This window comes from Callospermophilus lateralis, chromosome 13 (assembly GCF_048772815.1).
Source record: "Callospermophilus lateralis isolate mCalLat2 chromosome 13, mCalLat2.hap1, whole genome shotgun sequence".
Classification (NCBI taxonomy): Eukaryota; Metazoa; Chordata; class Mammalia; order Rodentia; family Sciuridae; genus Callospermophilus; species Callospermophilus lateralis.
The window spans coordinates 31,784,315-31,808,227 of record NC_135317.1 but is presented as its reverse complement, the minus strand read 5'-3'; the positions used below and the strand labels follow the sequence as shown (position 1 = coordinate 31,808,227).

At 38.1% G+C, this 23,913-nt stretch overlaps 2 protein-coding genes across 5 annotated transcripts in view; one reads left to right on the top strand and one right to left on the bottom strand.

Annotated features, from left to right (window-relative positions):
- The window catches only part of Arhgap21 (Rho GTPase activating protein 21), a 136,874-nt gene extending 118,014 nt beyond the window's left edge, over positions 1-18,860 (bottom strand). The window contains exons 1-2 of one of the 4 annotated variants that reach the window (XM_076832275.1): positions 18,699-18,860; positions 16,878-17,317 (exon numbers count right to left, since the gene is read on the bottom strand). In XM_076832275.1, coding sequence (XP_076688390.1) covers positions 16,878-16,955 — 78 coding nt within the window. In that variant the 5' untranslated portion in view covers positions 16,956-17,317; positions 18,699-18,860. Of the gene's footprint in view, positions 1-16,877; positions 17,318-18,169; positions 18,230-18,299; positions 18,354-18,698 lie in introns of those variants that run through there. The other 3 variants (XM_076832281.1, XM_076832276.1, XM_076832277.1) reach the window with 3 other exon arrangements.
- Positions 17,711-20,463, top strand: LOC143412024 (uncharacterized). The gene is made up of 3 exons (XM_076872890.1): positions 17,711-18,112; positions 18,200-19,915; positions 20,091-20,463. Exons 1-2 carry the CDS (start codon positions 17,711-17,713, stop codon positions 18,992-18,994), a joined length of 1,197 nt encoding a protein of 398 aa, XP_076729005.1. The 3' UTR covers positions 18,995-19,915; positions 20,091-20,463.
- The last annotated feature ends 3,450 nt before the right edge of the window (positions 20,464-23,913 follow it).

The following is a 23,913-nucleotide window of genomic DNA, read 5'->3' as shown; positions in this document are numbered from 1 at the left end:
TTCTCATGATCTCTCAAAAGTGGGTGGGGGAGAGAGCAAGCGTTCCAACTAGTCTGTTTTCCTGTCAAAAGTTTAAAACCAACTTTTAAAATAAATTTTTTTTTTAGTTGTAGTGGACACTTTATCTATTTGTTTATTTATTTATTTGTTTGTTTTTATGTGGTGCTGAGTCTCGAACCCAGTGCCTTTCATGTGCTAGGCAAGTGCTCTACCACTGAACTACAGTCCCAGCCCCTAAGACCATCTTAACAAACAAATTCTTCTAGAAATATACAGTTAATCTAAAAGAAAAAAAAAAAAAGCATTTTTCTTGCCCCACCAGTTTACAGATTATAAAGTGGTCAAGGAAAAAAAAAATAGCAGAAGCAAAGGTTAGACAGATGAAGCACCCAAAACCAGAATTTATTAAAACAGAGAACTCTGATGTAACTCCTCAAAACAGAAAACTTTAAAAATATTATCACTAATTATTGTTTCTAAGGGTCCTCAAATCAGTTTGATTGTAAATATTAACAGATTTTACAGGTTAACTTTTTTTAAAAAAATTACTCAGCTGGATTACAGCTGGCCAAACCCTAGTTTTTTGTTTCTGTTTTTTTAAGAATCTAATGCTAGATACAAAACATACCAGAGATTTCCTATGTGGTACACCCTCATGTGCCAAAAACAGTTCTGAACTAGAAAGAAAAGCATTGCAAAGACTTTTCAAACACTAAAATGTGTGCATTTCATGTTACATAAAGGCAACGGAAGAGGAAAATCTTATATGGTTTTTAAGTTTATATTATATTAGTATTTTAATAGGACTTTTCTTTCTTAATTTTTTGGCATTTTTTGTATTTAGTCATTCTCTCACATTTTGCCTTTCCCACATGGTTCTCTCTGCCTGAAGCACCCTGCCATCAATACCACTCTCAAAAAAGACGAAAACAGAGATTCAAAAAGAAACATGTACACCAACATTCATAGCAGCATTATTTACAATAGCCAAAGGTGGAAACAACCCAAGTTTCCACCAACAGATGAATGAATAATAAAAAATTATATATTCATACAATTGTATATTATTCAGCCATAGAAGGAAATTGGAGCTTTAATAACTAGAACTCCAATAGTTGAATAAACCTTGAAAACATTATGTAAAGTAAATCAACACAAAAGAACAAATATTGTATGATTCCACTGATATAAGATATCTGAAACAGATAAATCTACAACTGAAATAGAATAGAGGTTACTAGGAGGTAGAGAGAATAGGAAGTTATTGCTTAACAAGAGTTTCTGCTCAGAATGATAAAAAAAGTTCTGGAAAGACAGAGATGATGATTATACAACCTTACAACCATATATGTAATGTACTGAATTAGGCACTTAAAATAGGTTAAAATTGTAAATTTTATGTCATGTATACTTTATTACAGTATTTAAAAAAAGAACAGTTAATCAAGAATTCCTGAACAAACACCAAAATGTAGTCATTGGGCATAACTAAAGAAAACAATACTTAACAAACTAATTATCACTTTTTACAAAGTGTATTCAGAGAAGTTTACTTATCTTCGTTTCCAAAACAAATCAAAGGTTCTATGAAGTCAACTAGTATTTGCTTACCAGTCTCATTAAACTCAAAGAAAAATCAACTTTTTGCAACCTAACAATTTGTTGCAATATATATGCTCAATTGTTTTTCAGTTTCACTATTTTTATTTATTTTTTTTACTATGAGCTACAATTAAGGAAATAAAATTTTAAAACTTTCATCTAGAAAAAAACAAAACTACTACAATTTTGTTGAAGGACTTAGGAAGATAAGAGTAACTGAATATATTAAAGGTACAAATTAAGTCCAGGGTTTAAGAGTTCAACTACCTGAAAGCAATTTTCTATTAAAGTTGTGAAATTAGACCTTAAGAATCATAGACATCAAAAACATTCTGATTATCTTCTTTAAAAAAATTGAGGATACAAGAGTGAAAGAGAACAGATCTAATATTTTTAGTACTAGGCAAGGTGCTGTCTTATCCAACAGTTTTAGTTTTTCTCTTTAACTTTTTTATATTCTTAATTTTTTCCACCATGTTTTACATTTTAATTTCATCTTTTGGATTCTGATGTATAAATATTAATTTACAGTGTAATATGTAGATTTTAAGTGTACAATTCATGAACTCTTACCACATCAAGATATAGAACATTTCTGTGACCTCCAGAAAGTTTCCCTGTGTACCCATCTAGACACACCCTAAAGACAACCATTTGGTTTCTACTGCTATACATTAGTTCTGTCTGCTCTAAAACTTTTTATGAATGAAATCACACAGCACGTACCCTTTCGTCTAGCATGTTTCTGCTATTCATCCAGGCTGTTTTTTATTATTGAAAAATATTTTACAGTATGAATGAATGTACTACAATTTTTATCAGTTTCCTGTTAATGGACATTTGAGTTGTCTCCACTTTGGGATTACCATCAGTCAACCCTATGTACACTCCTACACAAATCTTTTGGTGGACATGTGTTTTATTTCTCTTGAGATATTATCTAGGGATGGAAATGCTGTGTCCTAAGGTAGATCTACAGTGAATTTTACAAGAAACTGCTAACAGGCATGGTGGCACATGTCTATAATCCCCATGGCTCAGGAGACTGAGGCAAGAAAATCACAAGTTCAAAGCCAGCCTTAGCAACCTAGGAAGACCCTGTCTCAAAGTAAAAATAAAAATGAGCTAAGGATGTAGCTAAGTGGTTAAGTGTCCTTGTATTCAATCCCTGGCACCAAAAAATCAATTAATTAATATGTATATACAGACACATATACATGAAACTGCCAAAGGCTTTTTTAAAAATGTTGTACCATTTTAAACTCTCATCAGCAATATATCAGAGCTTCAGCTGCTCTACATCCTCACTGAAATTTGCTGTTGCCAATCTTTATTTCTTATAAATCAATTTTGCTGAGGCTCAAATAATAAAATGGATCCATTCTAAATGTGTAGTTCCATGAATTCTGATAAATGAATACATATAATCAACTCTACCACACAATTAAGATACAGAGCATTTCCACAGCACCATGTTCCTTCATGCCTCTTTCATGTCTGGCTTCTTTTTCTCAACATTTTTTAGATTCACACATGTTGTTGTGTGTATCCTTAATCCATTCTTTTTTTATTGCTGAGCAGTGTTTCATTACATGGATATAATATAATTTGTTTTCCATTCATCTGCTGATAGACATTTGGGCTGTTTAAACTTGGAGATGTTAACTGTTATGAACATAAATACATAAAAGTAAGCCACATGGTAGATGTATGTTTGATTCTTGGAGAAACTGCCAAAATGTTTTACTACATGGCATTTAACATCCCTATCAAGCAATGTATGAGAGTTCAATTTTACACACACACACACACACACACACACACACACACACACACACGGTACTTATTCTTAATTTTAGTTTGATTCTAAGGGGTGCATAATGATATCTTATTGTAGTTTTAATTTGCATTTTCCCCTGATTATTAATGTTGTTGAACAGATTCACGTGCTTATTTGTCATTCACATATCTTGTGTGGAGTTCAACTTTTGCCCATTTTTAAAACTGGGTTGTTTGTCTTACTATTGAGTCATAAGAGTTCTTTATATATTCTGGAAGCCAGTCCTTGATCAGATACATATTTTGTGAATCTTTTCTCCCTGTTTTGTTTGGTTTTCTTTTTAAGTACTGGGGATTGAATTCAGGGGTGCTCTACCACTGAGCTATAGACCCAGCCCTTTTTATTTTGACACAAGATCTCCATAAACTACCCAGGCTGGCCTCAAGCTTGCCCATCCTCCTGCCTTAGCTTTCTGAGTCACTGGGATTATAGGTATTCATAAGTGCACCTAGCTGATTTTTCATTTTCTTACAGGTATTTTACAAAAAGCCTAAGTTTTTAATTTTGACGAAGCCTAACTGGTCTTTTGTTTTGTTTTGTTTTCCCTGGTTAATGCTGTTTATGTCCTGTCACAGAAATCTTTGTCTACTCAAAAGCCATGTATATTATTTTGTTCTTCATTAGAAGTTTTATAGTCAGCTTTTACATCAATAATCTATTTTGGGTTAACTTTTCTGTGTGATATAAGATGGAAATTCATTTTTTTCATCTTACTATCCACTTGTTCCATAATACCACCAAGCTCAAATGGAAATACATGGGTTTCCCAACTCTCCATTTTCAACCAGGTGCATTGGTACACGCCTATAATCCTGGTGGCTCAGGAGGCTGAGACAGAAGGATCTTGAATTCAAAGCCAGCCTCAGCAACTTAGTAAGGTGCTAAACAACTCAGTGAGACCCTGTCTCTAAATAAAATACAAAACAGGGCTGGGCATGTGGGCTAGTGGTTCAGTGCCCCCGAGTTCAACCTCTAGTACCAAAAAAAAAAAAAAGACCAACTCTCCATTTTCTTCACTTCTTGTATATGTCAATCAGTACACCAATTCTACATTGTCTTGATTTTTGTGGCATTTAAAAAGTATTATAAAACAGTACTGTAAGTCCTCCACCTTTGTTCTTATTCAAAATTGATCTGGCTCCTCTATGTTCTTTGCATTTCACCTAAATCTTGTTGATTTCTACCAAAGAAAAAAAGAAAAAAGTAGCCTGCCAGATCTTTAATTGGTATTGAGTCCTATGAAGTAATTTGTAGATGAGTCTCAATTTAAGTCCTCATTAAAATACTGAAATAATGCTACTCCAATTAATTTCCATTTTCCAGTTGTTTGTTTTTAATATATAGAAATAAAAAACGTCTGGACATGGTGGTGCACAACTCTGGAGACCAGGATTACAGAAGGATCAAAAGTCTCAGACCCTGTCTTGAAATTTTAAAAAGTTAAAAAAACAGAGAACGTAGCTGAGTGGTAAAGTACCCCATGGGTTCAATCCCCAGTAGAAGGAAGGAAAAATTGTATAGTAACCCTGCAACCTCTGACCTTGAAAAATTCACTTCGTAATTCTAGTTGGGTTGTTTATGTTGTTTTTTTTATATTCCTTCCAATTTTGTTTTTCCTTCATTTATTTCCTTTCCTTGACTTATTAAGTAGGGCCTCTAGTATAATATTAAACAGAAATGTTGAAAGCAGACATCCTTGCTCTATTTCTGATCTTAACAGGAAAATGTTCAACATTTCAACAAAGTATAATAGCTGTAGATTTTTTTCATAGATGATTTTTATCAAACTGAGAAAGTGTCATTATATTCCATTTTTCTGAGTTTTGATGCTAAATGACTTATATTTTGTCAGATGTTTTTTCTTTATCTACTGAGATCATATAAACTTTCTATGTTATTCTAACAGTAAATTACACTGAGATACTAATTTTCATTCCTGAGATGACTCCAATGTAGTCATAACACACTATCCTTTTCATATATTGCTAGATTTGACTAACTGATATTTTCTTAAGGATTGTTTACATCTACAAACATGACAGCTGTTGGTATAGGTTCTTTTTCTTATGATGTTCTCATCTGGTTGTCACCAGACTTATACTGGCTTTATTAAATAAGGTCAGAAGTGTTCCCTCTGTGTTCATTTTCTGAGTTTGCATAGTAGTAGTATCATTTCTTCTTTAAACCATTAAAGTCCCAAGTTTTCAATTCTGCAAACATAATTATTTTTAAGTTACCATAAGTGGTATATTTGTTGCTCAATTTAGGTTTTTATAGGAACTCCACATCTCAGATGATGGGACAAAATAAATTAAACTATGATAGGATATATCAGTGTACCAACTGGATCTAGAATCTTCTTTGTAGGGGCATTTTTAATTACAAAGGCAATTTTTTCAAAACATATGGCACTATTCAGATTTCTTTTTTAGTTTGGTCATTTACATCTCTCAAGGAATTTGCCCATTTAAGTCATCAAATTCACTGACATAAAGTTGTTCATAAAATTCCCTTTTTGTCCTTTCAATGTCTGTTGGCTCTGAATAATGTCCTCCATTTTACTCTTGATATTGGTGTTCTACGTTTTAATTAATAGTACCAACTGGTTTCTCAAGTTCAAAATCCTTTTTAAGATATTAACATAACATCTCTATCTAGTCTGCAGTCAATTCAAAACTAAGTACAAAAGACACACTTTTCTCCTATCAAAAATATGCCAAGCATCCCAGCAATTAAAAGGCTGAGGCAGGAGAATAACCTGAGTTCAAGAGCAGTATGGGAAACAGAGGGACAGTCTCTCCACAAATCAATAACTGTATAAAAAAATAAATAAATTTTAAACATTTCTCTATAGTTTGGGAAAATTAAGTAGTAGCATTTACTTTCCAAGCCATATGTTTGGGGGTATTGTTATATTTCCTGATTACAGGTACATTTTAGGTCTTTAAATATAGGCCTACCTTTATCCTAGAGATACAGAATGCTCCAAATACAATGTTTGAATAACTTGTTTGAAAATCAAAGTTAAAAATAAAAATTATGTTGGTCAAATAAAAACAGTCAAGGGTGGTGGCATCAGTCAAGGATTAAACAAGAAAAAATTATTCCAAGATCCTGAGCTGGAGAGAATCCATATATCTGCACATTCAGGGCAGATACAGTTCTAGCAGTCATAAACTATGGTTCTGTCAAGACCTTCTGCTAGAGATTCTAGTTTGGCTCATACCATCCCAAAGAAGACTCCAATGTTACCTAATTTCTCCCACAAAGTCTGCAGTGTCACTGTGCCTAACAGTACAGATCTGAATCAACTGCACATTTTGCTAAGGCATTACTGGTGCTCCTGGGAAGGAAAGACCCATGGGGATCAGAAATGTTGGCAGACACTGACTGAACTTTCAGCATCTAAGAACAATACAACCTCTTAAGAAGCTAACCTTGGACCTTTAAATAGCTTCATTTCAAAGTCAAATAGAAAAGCCAGAATTTTCTATTAACTCTCAGTAGCACTGCCTATAGAAAAGAAGAAATCTGTTCACTATACCCATTTCTTCTTCCATCAAAACATTCATGCTTAACTTGAGTCCAAACTAAATTTCACTTTCTGGAAGAAAAGAAATACACCCCCAAGCTGGGGTTGTAACTCAGTGGCAGAGTGCTTATGTAGCACATGTGAGACCCTGGGTTTGATCGTCAGCACCACATTAAAAAATAAGTAAATAAAATAAAGGTATTGTATCCATCTACAATTAAAATTTTTTTAAAAAACAAGCTAAAATAAACTTTTAAAAATTAATATTAAAAAAAACAAAGAAATACATCCCCTTCTACACAATCATACCCAAAGGCATCAGTTTTCTCAAAAGCTTCTCTTAATCCTTGGAATTCAACTTGCTCTCCTTTGAGATGCCTATCAACCTTGATTACATTTTCTTCATTTGTTAACTGGCCTCACTGCCAAATCCTCTTTGTCAGTGGCTTTGCCTTCATCACTTTCACCAACTTTAAGAAATCCTGCTTCTTTTGCAGAATTAACAATTAGACATTGCAATTAGTTTGCACTGTACTTGCATCATATTATTCAATTCAATGAGACTTAAAGACAAGATTGATTCAACAGACAGGGAGAGAACTGCCACTGATGTGAAATGGGAAAGGGTATGCAGGGGGAAATACTTTATTAATTATCAGTTATTAAAGATTTATGGTGGGATGATTCCTGTAACCTTTCACAATGTGTAACTAGATAGAGGACATCTTCCATTTATATATTCTTCCACTGAACTTTTCCTATTTTTGATAAAGTTTTAATATGAACAAATGATTACAACATGCACAAAATAATTTATTCTGAGTTTTTGCTTAAGGAAAATATACCCTTCTAATGAAGGAACTTTGGTTTGTGTAGAGGGGAGGGGTGGGGTTGTGGGGATGGGAAGGACAGTAGAAAGAGACAGGCATTATTACCCTATATACATGTATGATTACACTACTGGAATGACTGAACCACGTACAGCCAGAGGAATGAGAAGTTGTGCTCCATTTGTGTACTATATGTCCAAATGCATTCTACTGTAAAATAAATGAATTTAATTTTTAAAAAATACCCTTCTGTACATGATGCCAACAAAACGCTTTTATAATACAGCTTAAAATCATCAATATTAGCTGCAATAAGAATTCCATCACTTTAAAATTTTTAACTTTTGATTGACATACATACATATAAAAAGTACAACACCTACAAATGTTGTAATTTTAAAGTGCTCTTTTGACACAAAATTTACTTTATTTAAAAAGAATATTGCCAAGCACCATGGCACACACCTGTAATCCCAGCAACTCAGGAGATTGAAGCAAGAGGATTAAAAGTTCTAGGCAGCCTTAGCAACTTAATGAGATTCTGTCTCAAAAAAAAAGGACTGGGGATGTGGTTCAATGGTAAAGCAGAGCTCATTCTCCAGTACAAAAAAAAAAAAAAAAAAGAGAGAGAGAGAGAGAGAAATGTTCACTGGTTTACAGCCATTTAAAATTTCCCTTCATATGTCTGCTTGTTTTCTTTACAATGACTTCAGTTGGCTTATAACAATTCCAAAATCAGGGTATCATAAGAATTTAGATCTTGGAAGGATCTGGAAATGTCATCTAGTCTTGTTGGTCCCAAACTTGGAAAACAACTAGATTAAGCAATGAATGCCCAAAATTAAGGTTTTGAGGTCACACCCAGGTATTCTGATTGATTAAATCGGTAGGATCATAAATCTGAAATTTTAAAAGTTGTCCAAGTGATTCCAATGCTTACCAGATTGCCTGATTTAAATTACTAGCAAAGCAGGAAATTTCCTCAATAATACATTTAACTGAAGGTCATTTACCACCCTACCTCTTCAAAAACACCTGAACTTCAGTTAACTTCTAATTGAAAAAAAAAAAAATTCCAACTAGTGGACTAAATAAATTGGCCCATTTACCTATCCATTGATCCTAGTTCTACCCTTTTTAGGCATACAAATAAATCTAATCCCTCTTTTACATTACAGCCTTTGAAAACAGCTTTGGACTGTGCTTTTTAAGTTTCTTTTCCTCCATTTACAAAATGGACAAGACCTATCTATACAACCTTTGGACAAAGAGGTATGTCTATGATACATTATTAAATGAAAAAAAACAAACTGAAAAACAATTCCCTAAAAGCATTACATTTAAGATCTGATTTTAACAGGGTGCCCAGAGCTTTCCCTTCTCACATCCACTAGTATGCGTAATATATTTCCAGAAGCCAACATGCAGAATTTGGAGATGAAAAAGCAGGTCTTACTGATCAAGCTTACATAACTTCTTTTAAATATAGAATTTTTATTTATTAGGAAGATACTGAGCATTAAGGATGTCTAGATACCTTAAGGCTAAAGTGTCTATTAATTACAAGATCATACTAGCTAAGCCACATTCTGAAGAAATGTCTACATGTAATAATAAATCTAGCTTTGTATCTACTGATTTTTAATGATACTCTATCTTGTAAATAGGGAGGAAATCAAGATGTTCTTAAGAATATAAGTCCTCTTAAGATATAGTAAAGATTATTGCAGTAAACAAAAGAATATGAAGTCCAGAAACTAAGTCTTATTAGGTTACGAGAAAAACAAAGAATCTGAAAGATCATAAGAAGCACTGCATACATGGCACTACTCACAACTACACCAATCCAAAACTGAGCTTTTACACGAAGATGTCTACTTCAAACCAACAGAATATATAGAAGGCTTATAATATTTTAGCACATTTAATTCCTTAAGGTCAATTAAAAGTAGATAAATACTAAGACAATCTTTAAGTACAATAACCATTCATTTAGTAATCTAATCACATCAACCAGAAAGAAAAACAAGTGCCTACCATATGTTCCTTCTGTAACAGAAAATAGCTGAATTCAACAACAGCATCTGTGCATCTTATCAACACTAGCACTACCCACACTTAAATCAACACAGTGTTAAATACAATAAGAAGACAAGTCCCTTCACAAAACAAAGAACAAAAGAAACTGAATATTACTTTTGTTCTATGTTACTTGGCCTGGTAGTAGCTAAAGAAATGAAGAACATGAAATCAAGATACAACAGACTTTTGGGCTAGGGATATAGCTCAGTTGGTAGATTGCTTGCCATGTATGCACAAGGCCCTAGGTTCAATCCCCAGCACCACAAAAACAAAACAAATAATAAAAGACACAATGGACTTTGAAAGATGCTGTACCTAGAAGGAATAAATGCCAAGGAACTCAAAGTAGTTTATGGAGAATTTTTCTTCAGATCTGAGAATTCATTTTAAATGAGTACTCATTTATCTAGTGATAGGTCCCACTCCATACATTCACCAGGCTTCTGCAAAATGCCGAAATGCAGCTCAGCAACAATAACCGGATGCTGCCACTGCCATTATTCTCATCCTCAGAGCCTTTAACCCTAACTTGTAGCAATACACATTGAAATTAAGTAATAGTTATGTTATAGCTAGCCCAGAATGAATCCTAGGCCTCCAAAGAAGAAAACAAACTTCTTTAAAGCTATTTAAATATTGTTTTAAGCGTTGTAGTTTGCTAGCAACATGATTTTCACAAAAATGGTAACACACACACGCTATTTTCTAAAATCTGCAAATAGTATCTTTTTTATAGTAGTCTTGGAATTAAATAAAGAAAAAATTCAAGAAAGAGAAAATAATGCAATTTCAATATTCTCATTATTCAGAATTAACAACTGTTGACATTTTATCATAGTCAATGTTGTGATCTCTTTTTGAACTGATCACGAAATATTTATAACAGAAGAAATAAAAATACATAAAAAGGAACATATACTGGATATTCATTTTAAGAAATAAAACATTGTTAAAAGAGACACATTACTTTTTTATAGCTTTTCCTATTTTTCCAATTGTTAGTTATTCATTACCCCTCGGTGAAAATGATTTCATACCTCTAAACTACATATTTTCTTGGTTATTATTACTTGGTAACTGGCTTCCCAAAGGTAAGAAAGATGAAAAAACAACAACAAAAAAAAGGCCTCAGAAATTTGAACAGCAGTTATAATTTAAATGGAATGGAATTTAAGGTGGAGAGGAAATCTAAGCAAAAACATGAACTTCATACTCTACATGTTTTGCATAATCTAAAATAAGTGTTCACATACTTATATGCCTACACACAAACTAACATTTTGGAATTTTTCTAGTCTTGATTAATTTTTAAACAATGTATTTACAGAGAACATATTAAGGGCTAGAAATTATTTTAAGTACATAAAATACAAAATGAATGAAACAGACAAACTCTGCACTCTTAACATTTATATTCTATATATATTACCTGTATCAAATAAATAAGCCGAATCTGATATATAAGCGCTTCAAGTGGACATTATATGCTATAGAGATAAATAAAGCAAGGAAAGAGGGCTGCTGGGCAGGGTAAGGCATGGCATGGCATGAAGAGCAGGGGAGTCACAAAAGAGAGTGTTGGCAAAGATTCACTGGGAAGGTGACCTCTAAGCAACCGCCCTAAGAGACAAGAAAGTGAGCCAAGTAGAAACCTGGAAGAGTGTTCCAAGAAGATTCAGCAAGTGGGAAGGCTCTGGGGGAACTAACCAAGCTTGATGTGCATGGTGAAGATAAGAGTCCAGAAAGGCCAGTACAGAGTAAGGAGGGGAAGAGTAACAGAAAGTGAGATCAGGCAGGTAGGAGGGTGGGTTGTATGTAGCTTTACAGATCACTATAAAAACTTTGGCCTTTAATAATCTCCAGGGAAATGAGAAACTCTTTGAGAGGAATTTGAAAAAAGGAGTGACATGATCTGATTTATAAATGATCTATTCTGATTACTGTGGGGATATTACTATGTGATTTCTGTTACTGTTACAGACTCCAGGCTCACAAGGACTGAAGCTGAGAGACCAGTCAACCAGATTTGCATGCCATATCTGAGAAAAAAAGAAAGATATAAAAAAAAATCACTCCAAGATGCCTGTCCTGGAAGGGACAAATTGCTATTGCTTGAGATGAGGCAGACTAGAAGGAGCAATTGGAGCAAGATGGGGAACGGATGCAGAGAATCAGGAATTTGGTTTTGGATATGCCTTTTAATATCCAAGTGGAGATTCTGAGTGGTCAGGTCAGTTGGATGTAGAAATCTGAATTAAAGAGACAGAGGGGTAAGTTAGCAGTGAACACACACACACACACACACACACACAGGTATTTGTATGTGTATCTACACATATACATTATACATATGTGTGCATTATATTCCATATATATGAACTAGCAATATATATTTGATATTTTAAAACCGTGAAACTGAATATAGAAGAAGTAAAGAAGATCAAATTTAGCCCTGAGGTGTATGAAGGTCAGGAGGGGACAATAAGTAAAGAGAATAATCAAGAGAGTACAGTGTACTAGAATTTAAGTGAACACTTAATAAAATTTAAAGCTTTTTGTGCATATTCATTCATTCAACAAATATATTCTGAACTTATGTGTCAGACACTGTGGAAACAAACATGGTCTCTGCTATAATGAGGACCACAATCCATGGGGGCTAGAGATAAACAGACTTGTAAATGCTGCTACATAAAGTTCATCCTGTTTTAGGATAACACACTACAGACTACTAATCCCAGTCTTGAAGAGTCAGAAAAGGCTTTCCTGAGGAAGAAAAGATCAGAATAAGTGAAGATCAGCCACGGAGAATCGGGAAGAGGGGGAGGAGAAAGTGGGAAAAGGTTGAAAGAATATATTTAAAGATTTCTAAAGTTAAGAGAAATATTGTTCTGTCTCTACAGACCTGAAAGGAGTTCAGTACAGGAAGTATGGAAGAAGTAACAAGGGAGATGAGATAGGAGAAGGGCAGTCCAAGTCCTTTAATACTTCTAAGGAGTCTCGACTTTATTTTAAAGGCAATAGGAAGCCAGAAAATTATTTTATATGGGGAGAATGTAGCTCACTTTTCTGTTACTCTCCCTCTCCTTACTCTCTGTATTGGCCTTTCTATTTCAGTAGGATCACTGGTTATGGTAGGGATCAAACTCTGGAAAGGAGCACAGCTGGGTTATTAAACTACTTAGGAAACCTGTTTTCATGGTTTATCAGGTAGGTCAACTGATGCCTGAATTTGGGTAGTGGCACTGGGGATTTGGAATATACTCAACAGGATTTTAGCTATGAGGAGTCAAGGATGATTACGTAGTTTTTGATCTGGACAAATAAGTAGACAGTAGCACTACTCATTAAAAGAAGGAGTACAGAAAAGGGGAAGGTAGGTAGCAGGTGTAGAATATGTTCAGTTTGCAATGCCTGTGAACTACCAAAACACTGTTAAGTAAAAAGGCAAACTGGCTACCTAGGTTGAAGTCAACCATAAAATCTGAAATAAAATTATGGATTGGGAGTCATAAATATGGACTGATACCACATGAAAAAAAAACAGGGAGTGTGAAGAGTGGAGAAATGGAACAGCTTTGGCTCTGGTTAAATCCAATATAAACCAGACAAGCAAAAGAAGAACCCTATAAAAAGCAGAAAGAACAAGAAGAGATAATATAAAGGGGAAGAGGGAATAGGAGACTGATGAAGTAAGGGAGTCTAGAACAAAAGCAAAATGGATAGTAGGCCAGAAAGATAACCAAAGCATGAGTTCATATAAGTTCATATACAGAAAAATGGCCTAGTTATTATTTACACTATTCCATAAACAACCAACAAATAGTTTTCATGAGCTGTCAATACATTTCAGTGCTAGAATAACCTTAGCCTAGGTGAAGAAGCAAAATACAAAAAAAAAAAAAAAAAAGTTAATTAGCAATAGTAAATACAGTTTTTAAATAACAATAAAAATACTTCGAAAAAAATTCCATTACTGGACAGTAGTGTGAACTACAGATAGAAAGTGAAATCGTATTAAAAATGGCTAAAAAGCTGAGTGAAAGTTTTCACTTCTTTGGTTTAAAAAAACAAAGCAAGTTGAACTTAAAGGATGAAACTATGTAATACAGGAAGGTGCAGTCACACCACAGAGGATTCTAAGAGTCTATATAAAGTGATTTTATGAGCAGTTACTCAAGGCTTGTTGTCAGAATACTTCACAGACCAGAATAAACACATACCTACAAACACGTGGTACATAGTGAATAAAACCAATTTTGAAAACACACCTTTTAGATATATATAAAGTATATAAATTTGTTCGAATACAATTTGTGATATGCTTATTGTATAATGCCAAGACATATTCTACTGAATTATCACAACTCTTTATTTGAAGAGGGCCATGGCTAACTGTTTCCTCATCCCTTGTGGGGGAAGTACTAGGGATTGAACCCACAGATGCAATAGTCCTTCTATTAAAAAAAAAAAAAAAAGACTTTATTTTATTTATTTATTTTTTTTTTTTTTTTTTTAATGTGGTGCTGAAGATCAAACTCAGTGCCTCACACATGCTAGGTGAGTGCTCTACCACGGAGCCACATCTATTTTTACTTTTTAAATTTTGAGACAGGATCCTGCTAAGATGCTGAAACTGGCCTTGATCTTTCAATTCTACTATTTCGGCCTCCCAAGTCGCTGGGATTACTGGTTGGTTATGTGTTTTGGGGTTCTCCCATATATTCTCAGAGGAGTGCCTAAATTATTTCACATAGCAACACCATTAGACTGAAATACTTATGATGAACAAGAAATCTCAGACTGTTTTCAACAAAGCAAAACAGACTTCATAGAAGGTGGAGTTGGCTAATTAGAAAAGACATGAGACAGACACCTATTAATTTACCACATTGATTTCTTCTCTCCCACAAACTTGAGTTTTTGGCTGATTAACAGCATTACTAGCAACACACACATGCTTGTCTCTTGTTTAGTTCATTGGAACACATATAGGAATGCAGCTATTGGTTTTTGAATTTTTTTAAAGAATGACAGTCCTGTAAACAAAATCCTTTTAATAAAATTAAGTGCGGTGTTCAGAGATTTAAACATCTATCAATCCAAAGCATTCCAATGGCAACTTCCTTTCTATTACTAAAAAATATTCACAAGATGTAATGTGCATCAGAGGCATCAATCAGGAATAAATTCACATCACAATTAAACACAGACAATAACCACACAAGTTTCCAGAGGTTTTATTTCTGCTTCCACAAAGAATCTCAGCAAAATATCTACCTAGTCTTTAAAAAGCCAAATAATATTACAGCTTAATACCAAATTCAAGTACTGCTTATACTCTTTCTTCTTTCCCATATTAGAAACAATATAGCAAAGCCAGAAGTAAGGTCCAAATGAAAACAAATTTCACAGCTCTTAAAAAAATATACAACTGTCACTGTTAATAAAAGCCAAGTGTGCAACTAACTGCTCTGTCTAAATTCTTGGTTTGAGGCATCTCTTAAATGACACACACACACACACAAAAAAAAAAAAAAAAAAAAAAAATCAAATAAACATTAGTTCTTGCAAATATAATGCAAATAGCATGCTAATTAAAGTATTCACAAGACAATGACAAATAAGGCTTTATGACTTCAGTACATATTATTATGTAACTACAATACACATTCAGCAATCACCAGGTTGTAGGCAGGCCTTCCAAAAGGAGTTATTATGGTTTACCATGATCAGAAGACTGTGGTGTTACACCTAATCATGCTTTTACCTGCAACCAGGTGTTTACAGATGTCAAGAAGTAAAATGCTGATTGTAAATGTAAACCTACAGTTCTGCCTAATAAATTGTGCAGTATCTGCACACTGTACCTCCCTGTTTTCTGCACAAACTTTCTACTCCAATGTGAAAAAAACAGCACAAGGTATGTTTTATGGACCAAAATTTAACTTCCAATTCATTTTCAGTACAATGCCCAAACTCACACACTTAGAACTAGACTTGTGTCAAGGGCTATGAAGTTAAAATTTAACACTTAGGAGACCCAAAGAAATACCCTGAGGATTTCAATAAAAGTATAGATGTCTCAAAAAGAAAGTTCCAGGATAACAATATTCAGTGCATTTAACAAGCAAATTACAGAAACCATACACAACTAACTAAACACAATCTACTCATTATGGCAAGAAATTCCAAATACTCCAATTTTTAAATACAAGGAGAAAAAAAGAAAAAAACATGAGAAAGTGACAGGGTATATAGATGCCATAAATCAATGGATTTTTTTTTATGAGTTCTGTTCTGCCTGCTCAAAAAAAATTCAGGAAACCTGGAGTAAAATCTTCTGGGCCTTTCTCAAGATGCTAGTTCAAACAGTAATGCAAGACACCTGATACCCCAGGGCAGCTCACAGACCTTCTGAGCAGTGAAAGGAAGGGCATAAATAAAATAACAGTCAAGGCAGGAGATTTTTCAGAGAGTTGGAATTACAACACTACAAGGTGTTTTCCAAGGCTGGGCCTAAAATGTCCATGGGAAAAAATTTTTTTTCCTACCCAAAGCAGAGATCTGCATCAACAGCAGCCAGGACCTTCACCAGTGGTTTCAAGTGGCACCACCTACCCTCTCCACCAGGCAAACCCTGCACACACATACACACCAAATGCACACACAACCAAACCCAACCAGCTCAACGTGAAAAATACTGGAGGTTGGGAGCTGAAGGTAAACAGGTACTGAGATGTCCTTTTCTCAGGCTTACAGTATTCACAGTCACCAGAAATGGGAGGGCTCCACATTCTGAAGAGGTGACCAAGATATTGACAAATCAAAGACAAGGACAATATTTGCAAAAGAATCACTTGAAGCCAGAGGAATAAGAGTGGGCAAGGATTCACCTTGCTCCTTATCAACTGGATCACTCCCACCAACCAGCTCAAAGTCCCAGTAACAGCTGAACTCCCTACTTTCAGAAGAGCCACCAAAGGCTTACCTCACAGGCTGGGACCTGGCAGGCATTGAGCTTGTCACCATCTCCTTCAGGCAAACCAGTCCGACGTGTGGCCATCATTTCATTTCAAATTGCAAAGAAAGGACAAATCCTTTGGAGTCCACATTGGGGGTTGGGTGGGGAATGCCACCACACGTCAAAAGGGAAAGAATTTCACACCAGGCTCGGAGAGAAGATGCAGGGTTAGTGAAACAATGTGCCAGGGAATGAAGGTTTTTCAGGAAGCTTCCAATGCTGGCTTCAACTGACTCCACCGTCTTCTTCCATTTCTTGAGATTTTAAAAAAACAAAGGAGACAGATCTCCTTAGCAGTTAATGTCCAGGCCAACTGCAGAAAGCGGTCCCTTCTAAGCAATGCTAACTCCGGAGGCCAAAGGAAGCCCAGTGGGTCGCTCCAGCGTCTGCTCCTGAAGTGGTCCTTCCTACAACAGGGAGAAGTTAAAAGGGCATGAACTTTCTCCAGACACCGATCTTTAGCCTTGCCACATGTCGACATCAAGTTCGCGTGTCCGACACTCGGATTATTCGGTCCAAGAAGACGAACCATACAAGTGAAAAAAGAACTCATTTTTGCATGCATGAAATTTGGGGGGGGGGGGATTAAAGAAAAAGATTATAAATTCAAGAGGGACACAGAAGAACGAGAAACCTCAGAATTTCCTGAGGGTTGTATCAAACACAGCTGGCTGTTGTGCAGTCTTCAAGAAGAAAAAAAAAAAAAATCCCTGTTCAAGTGCATTTTAATTAATGAATTTCCTGGGCAGAACAGAGGCAGTAGGTACGTTCTGCATCACCCGGATACGCACACTTCAGGGATGTTTTCTCCCCACGGGGACAAAACGGGATACTTTCAGACAGCCTCATCGCTCCCTTCCACCTCCCCCCCAAAAAAACAAGAAGCCGACCCGGGCCGGGGCCAGGGCCGGCGTGGGCTTGGCGGAGTCTCCAGGCGAGCTGCCCCGCCGGGACTCCGGCCGCCCGCACCCTGCCCCTCCGCCCGAGCCGGCGTCCCCGAGGAGGCGGCTGTTTTCCTTGGCCCGCGGCGAGGCTGGGTGGGGACGACCGGGCCGGGCAAGGAGGCGTGCGGCCGCGAGTGGGACGCGGCGCCGCTCCCGCTCCGGGGCATTATTCTGGAGCTACACAGACGAAGCCTCAACCCAGGCAACTTTTATCTCGTGGCTGTTCCCCCAACTACGACCCGACACTATCCCTCCCCTGTAACCACCTAGGGAAGGAAAAAAAAAAAAAAAAGGAAAAAGAAAACCACCACCCACCTACCACTATTTCCTCCGCCCCTTCCTGAGGCGGGTCGGGGAGCTCGCCCTCCCGGGAAGAGTGGCCCAAATGTGTATTTCGAAAAAGGTGCGGGGAGGCGTGGGGAAAGACCCAAACCCGGGGGCTCACCTTCCCGCCCGCTCGGGCCCAGCTGCCCCGCGCGGCTGCCAGCAGGAGCGGGGACGCGGGCCGGGCGACGGGCCCGGCCGGGAGGCGCTAGGCCGCAGGCTCGGTTAATATTCATGAGCGGCCCGAGGCGCCCCTCCTCCACGGCCGTCCGGCCGGACCCCGGCGCCCGCCACCGGCCTTTGTGCCCTTCCCTCCTCCCGCCGGCCCTCCCAGGCTCCGCACACGCGGGCGCGGCCCCTCCGCCCCCTCCGGACGCCCGCCGCAGACTCCCTGCGGCCCCGCGCCAGCTCCGGCACTGGTTGAGGTGGCGGGAAGGAGGTGAACCCGCTGCGACCCGGGCTCTCCACAGCCCCGCCAGCGCTCTGCCCTCCCGGCTAAAACGGAAAAGAAAACACGCACCGGAGGAAGCGGGGCGAGTGGATCCCGCACCGCGCTGCCGACAACCGGAGAGCGCGTTCCGCACGGCGGCGCCAGCCGAACCCAGCGGGAGGACCAGCCGGCGCTGCCCGCCGCTGCGCTCCGAGGCCGCCGCCCCCGGCCGGCCGCTCCCAAGCACCGCCGCGACCTGCCCCGGCCGGCCCCGGGCTCTCGGCCGCCGCGGGAGGGCGTGGGGCGGGGCGGCGGCCGCCGGACTCTCCCCTCGCCTCGCCGGGCCCGGCCGGGGCCCTGCTTCGGCGCCCGCGATCGCCAAGTGACAGAAACGCCTGGCTCCGCAGCCGCGCGGAGCTGTTTCCCGGGGGCGGATTTCTCGCTTCTTCCTCCCTGGATCCACCTCCTCCCACTCCACCTCCTTCCCCTCCCCTCCCCAGGGGAGGCTCTGGGACTGAATATTTTCTGTCTTGAATAATACGGTCCCAGGGAACCGACGCTGGAGGAGGATTAACCCGGGGCGGGAGGGGTCCTCGCTAACCCCCTTCCAACGCGGCTGGGGACCCACAAGCCCTCACGCCCAGCAGCACCCCAAAACCAGGCTCACAAAACCTCCCGCCCTCTCCGACCTCCCGAGCGCCGAACGGAGCGGCCAGGAGCGGGGGTTTATCCTGGGGAAGAGATTTGGTGGCTGGTGTCCGGGTTGCTTAGTGGGAGACAGTCATATAGCGAGATCTGTGGAACCGAGGGATCAAAGGTCCCAGACTGCGAAGGACTTGTCTTGGTGAATTATCGGCCGCTTTTTTGAAGCGGGAGGAGCACGAAGCTGGGAGATGTGGGACTTCCAGATAAGGGAGTGTCTTCTCACATCAGACAGCAAAATATTTTCCCTTGGTGGGAAAAAAAAGGGGGCGGGTAGCAGCGGAGCGTTGTTCATTCAATTCTTTCCTTTTAAAAAAATCCACAGAGCCGCTGAGCTGCTTCGGAGCGACTAGCAGAATTGAGGAAAGGTGGCTGTGTTTCTCTACAGGTCACTGCGGCTCCACACCCAGAGCACAGCCGCGCGCCGTCCCTCCCCACCGGACTCCAGGGCCTGGTCTTAGACCTCGGGCGGCTTGCTCCACCCCGCCGCGCCTCACAACATCTCCCGCTGCAAATTGTCCAATCGGGAAACGCGACAAGAGAACAGGAACCAATCAGAGGCTGCTGACTCGGGTCTCCCTCCACCCTTTGCCCCGCCCCCAAGGGTAAAGCCACCGCCCCCTGCCCCCTATCCCCGTCTCCCCTTCCCATCTCGCCTGGGGGTCCTGGGAGGTGGCTCACCAGCTTGGGTTCCTGCCTCGCCGAAGTGGAGTAGTAGCTTGATGTGGCGGCGGCGTTTTTCACCTTGTCACCCTCTTCCTCTCCCCCTCCCATACACAGCCCTCCTCCCTTCCCCAGTCCTCCTGCTGGTGCTGTTGAGGGTCATTTCTATCCTCACTGCAGCGGGGGACTGCTAGCTATTGTGTCTGATCAGCTGCCACCACCATCCTCGGGGAGAAAAGAAGAACAAAACCAAGAAGCTAAGGGGTGTGTCTACCTTTTCCTTCTTTCTTACACACTTATCTTCTGAAGACTCAGACACCTCTCCTCCCCTGCTCCTTGCCCACTGCCTCGGCTTCTGTTTCTTGTTGGGCGGGGAACAAAAAACACTCCCTGGGGTAGGAATACCTATGTCTCCGGTTTTTGGTCTTCCTTAGAGTGGAAGACACCAATTAACAACTAAATCTTCACACTCAAAAATAAATAAATAAATAAATAATTGACTAACTGTTTTGTTGTTGTTGTTGTTGTTGAGTTCTAAATTGACTAAATCATATTTATGGCCTTGAAATTTGCGTGTTCCAGATAGCTGCTGAGCAAACTAGTCAGCCAAAAACCAAGAATGAAAAAAAAAAAAGGAATTAAAGTATAGGGAGGGCCTGCTTGTCAGTTGGTAATTTACTAAACAGCCCACTGGTCCATAGCACATCTAGTGCTGGATACTGTTGGATAAATTAACTAAAAGTGAATAGAAATGTAGGGTTCAAGTAGTTTACACTAGCAGGCATAGAGAATATGTCCAGAAAGGAAAAACAGATTAAAGCTCCTTTACAAATGCATGTGTGCTTAAAATGAGTGCCTAACAAATGAGGAGATTTGAACTATAAAGTTTTTGTAATAGAAATTGTTTTAAATGTTGACTTTGAAAAAGATTTTCAGTATGGAACTAGAAAATAAAATATTGGCCAAGAAAGGAGATGTTTGAAAAGGAAATAAAACACGTTTTAGGAATTATAGGAAAATAAAAGAGGCAATGTTTCTATAAAAGACAGTAAAATATAAGAATCAAGATTATAACCCAGTTTCATCATTTACCATGTAACTTATGACAAATTATTACTTACCTGTATAAGTACTAGAACTGTCAAATAATAACAGTGATCGCCATGTAGATAACACTGCCTCCTGCTAGGTATTCCACTAAGCTTTTCATATAATTTAATGAGTGGGGTATGTGGTACAGCCAGGATTCAAGTCTGGCTCTAGAATCCATTCTTTTATCCAAAACAATATACTGCCCCTAACATGGTTTTTAATAACAATAGCAACTTAATTTTAGCTAACACTCAACTAAGTAATTACTAACTTTCATAGTCTATTAAGTACCAATTTAATCGTATCCCTGGGATAGGTATGCTTAAGATGTTGCAAAATTTAGAAATGTTTTTAAGAATCATTGTAATATGTGCATTTTATGTATAATAGGCTATCTGAATGGAGAAGCACAAAAACACAGAACTAAGATTTGGGAAACTGTGTCCTGGTCCTCTACTGGGGCATCTGAGTATGACAGCACCTTCTACATCTTGCAGGGCTTCGATCACCAATGAGATAATAGATGCAAAGGAGCCTTAAAAATGTAACAATATTATTCTGGTCATTAAAGAACTAAGCCATTGTTAAATGTCAATTATTAAATTATTATGAAGCAGAGTTTGTCCCATGTTCCCAATAGGAACCCTACACTTTATAACATTTTATTGATATTTCTTAAGAACATATTAACCCAGTTAAAAATTAGGTCTGTTCTTTTCTGAAGGCACAAGCAATAATAATATCTTAATAAATATATGAACTCTTTTTTAGATTCATTCTGAGTAGACCCACGTGATGTGGCACCCTCAAATCATCTGGAAGTGGCAATCAACAACCAATAATTCTCCATTCCAAAGGCTGATGGTATAGTTGATAGAAAATGCAAACCTTTGGAATTTTACTCAACTGCCCATCTTGGGCATTCCACTCATTAACACCTCCACCAGAGGGAGGGCAAGGGAAAGGAAAAGGAGCCAAACTTAAATCCTGTGGCTACATGTTAACAGCTCCAATGAGAGATTTGGTAAAACAAAGTTTGAGGGTCATTGTAACTGAAAAGATACAACCAACTTTGGGTTTCATGGTCAATATCTTGACATTTTTCTTTATCCCAAATATCATAGATAAGCAAGGGCTAACGGTAATTCTGCCTTTGTTTACCTTAAATGGCTGATATTTTCCTCAATATTTGTGATTTCCTACCATCTAACTTCTTAGCATATCCCTTGAATTAGTCCTAGAAATTACTGATCCTATATTAATAACTACAAGACCAACTCGTACACTGTAATTCTTGCAACACAGGCAAGACATTTTTAAAGGTGGAAACTGTATCCTCAAAACATGTTTAGACTTTGTTAATGATATAATAATATTATTTTGGTGAACCACTATCAAGGAAAAATGTCAAAGCCAGAAATAGAACCACAGTGTCCCAGCCTCTGGTCTGAGTTCATTCCATTATAATCTATGGATGATTTCTACTCTGAATATAGAAGCTGGCAATTCTAAGAAGCACAAGTGTTTGCCAGTGAATTCCACAAGTGAAATTCATAATTCAGGATGAAGCATTTGCAAAACTATGTGTCTGAAGTATTTAAGATCACTGACCCGCAGAGTAGCAAGCATTTTTGGGGTTTTAGGAAAACACTATGGACTTTATTTCTAATTCATATAATTCCAAGGAAACGTATTATCTACTCATATTTCTTTGAAAAACACTTTCACATTGAACTGAGTAGCCACAGAAATCCCACCTTAAAAAATTACAAGGCATTTAATAATTATAACCAAGAGGTAGGAGCAGCCAGGCAGGGTTGGTGGTGGTGCACACTCATAATTCCAGCTCCCAGAGAGACTGAAGCAGAAAAATTGCAAGTTTCAGGCCAACCAGGGCAAATAGTGAGATCCTACCTTAAATTTTTTTAACTAAAAAAAAATTTTAAAGAGATGATAGTAATTCTTCACAATAAAAAGTTCTAGGGTTCCTCTGTTATCGCCTCTACTAGTTTAATATTCTGCATTTGCTAAATATATAACTTATTCTGTTCACATAATTACTATTTTTATAAATTTCTGAATTAATAAGTTCTGAATAAATAATAATGACAGTATTTAATTCAGTACATATAGTGCCTAGCAAAATGTGACACATAGTAAGTATTTTTGAATAATTTCTTTGCCTTCTTCAGCTTATTATGATCTTTTCCACCTCTGAACTAAAGTACTAGTATTTATTTTTGTTTGTTGGCATCAATTAGTTACCTGGTCATACCCAATCTTGTATCATTACTTAATAGAATATTATCTCCTTTTCTATTAAGATTATAAACCTCTAGGGAAGATTTCTGGGGCTTTGACTTGTTTTCAGATACCCATAATATCTACCCCAACTTTTACACATAGAAATCACTACAAAATTATTCACAAAACAAATAATAATTGTGTCGCTGTTGTCATTATTAGCAATGGTATTTTTTTTTTTTTAAAGAGAGAGTGAGAGAGGGGAGAGAGAGAGAGAGAATTTTTTTTAATATTTATTTTTTAGTTCTCGGCGGACACAACATCTTTGTTTGTACGTGGTGCTGAGAATCGAACCCGGGCCGCACGCATGCCAGGCGAGCGCGCTACCACTTGAGCCACATCCCCAGCCCCAGCAATGGTATTTTTAAAAAATATTCTTAGCAGTGGTATTTTGTTATTTGTCGTACTTTGGACAGAAGTGCCATCTTGTATCTCTTAACCTACCTTCACCTCTGATGACTGAGCTGTTTCTTGGTCACAACACTGTCATAAAATTTAATGTCACTTGCATTTGGGTAGTAATTACAAAATTTCAACCTATAGT

Excerpts from the sequence above, each read along its gene's own strand:
- LOC143412024 (XM_076872890.1), top strand. The coding sequence starts at position 17,711 with ATGTTTTCTCCCCACGGGGACAAAACGGGATACTTTCAGACAGCCTCA. Across the intron at positions 18,113-18,199 it reads CCCGACACTATCCCTCCCCT|GCGGGTCGGGGAGCTCGCCC; the intron begins GTAACCACCTAG and ends CCCCTTCCTGAG.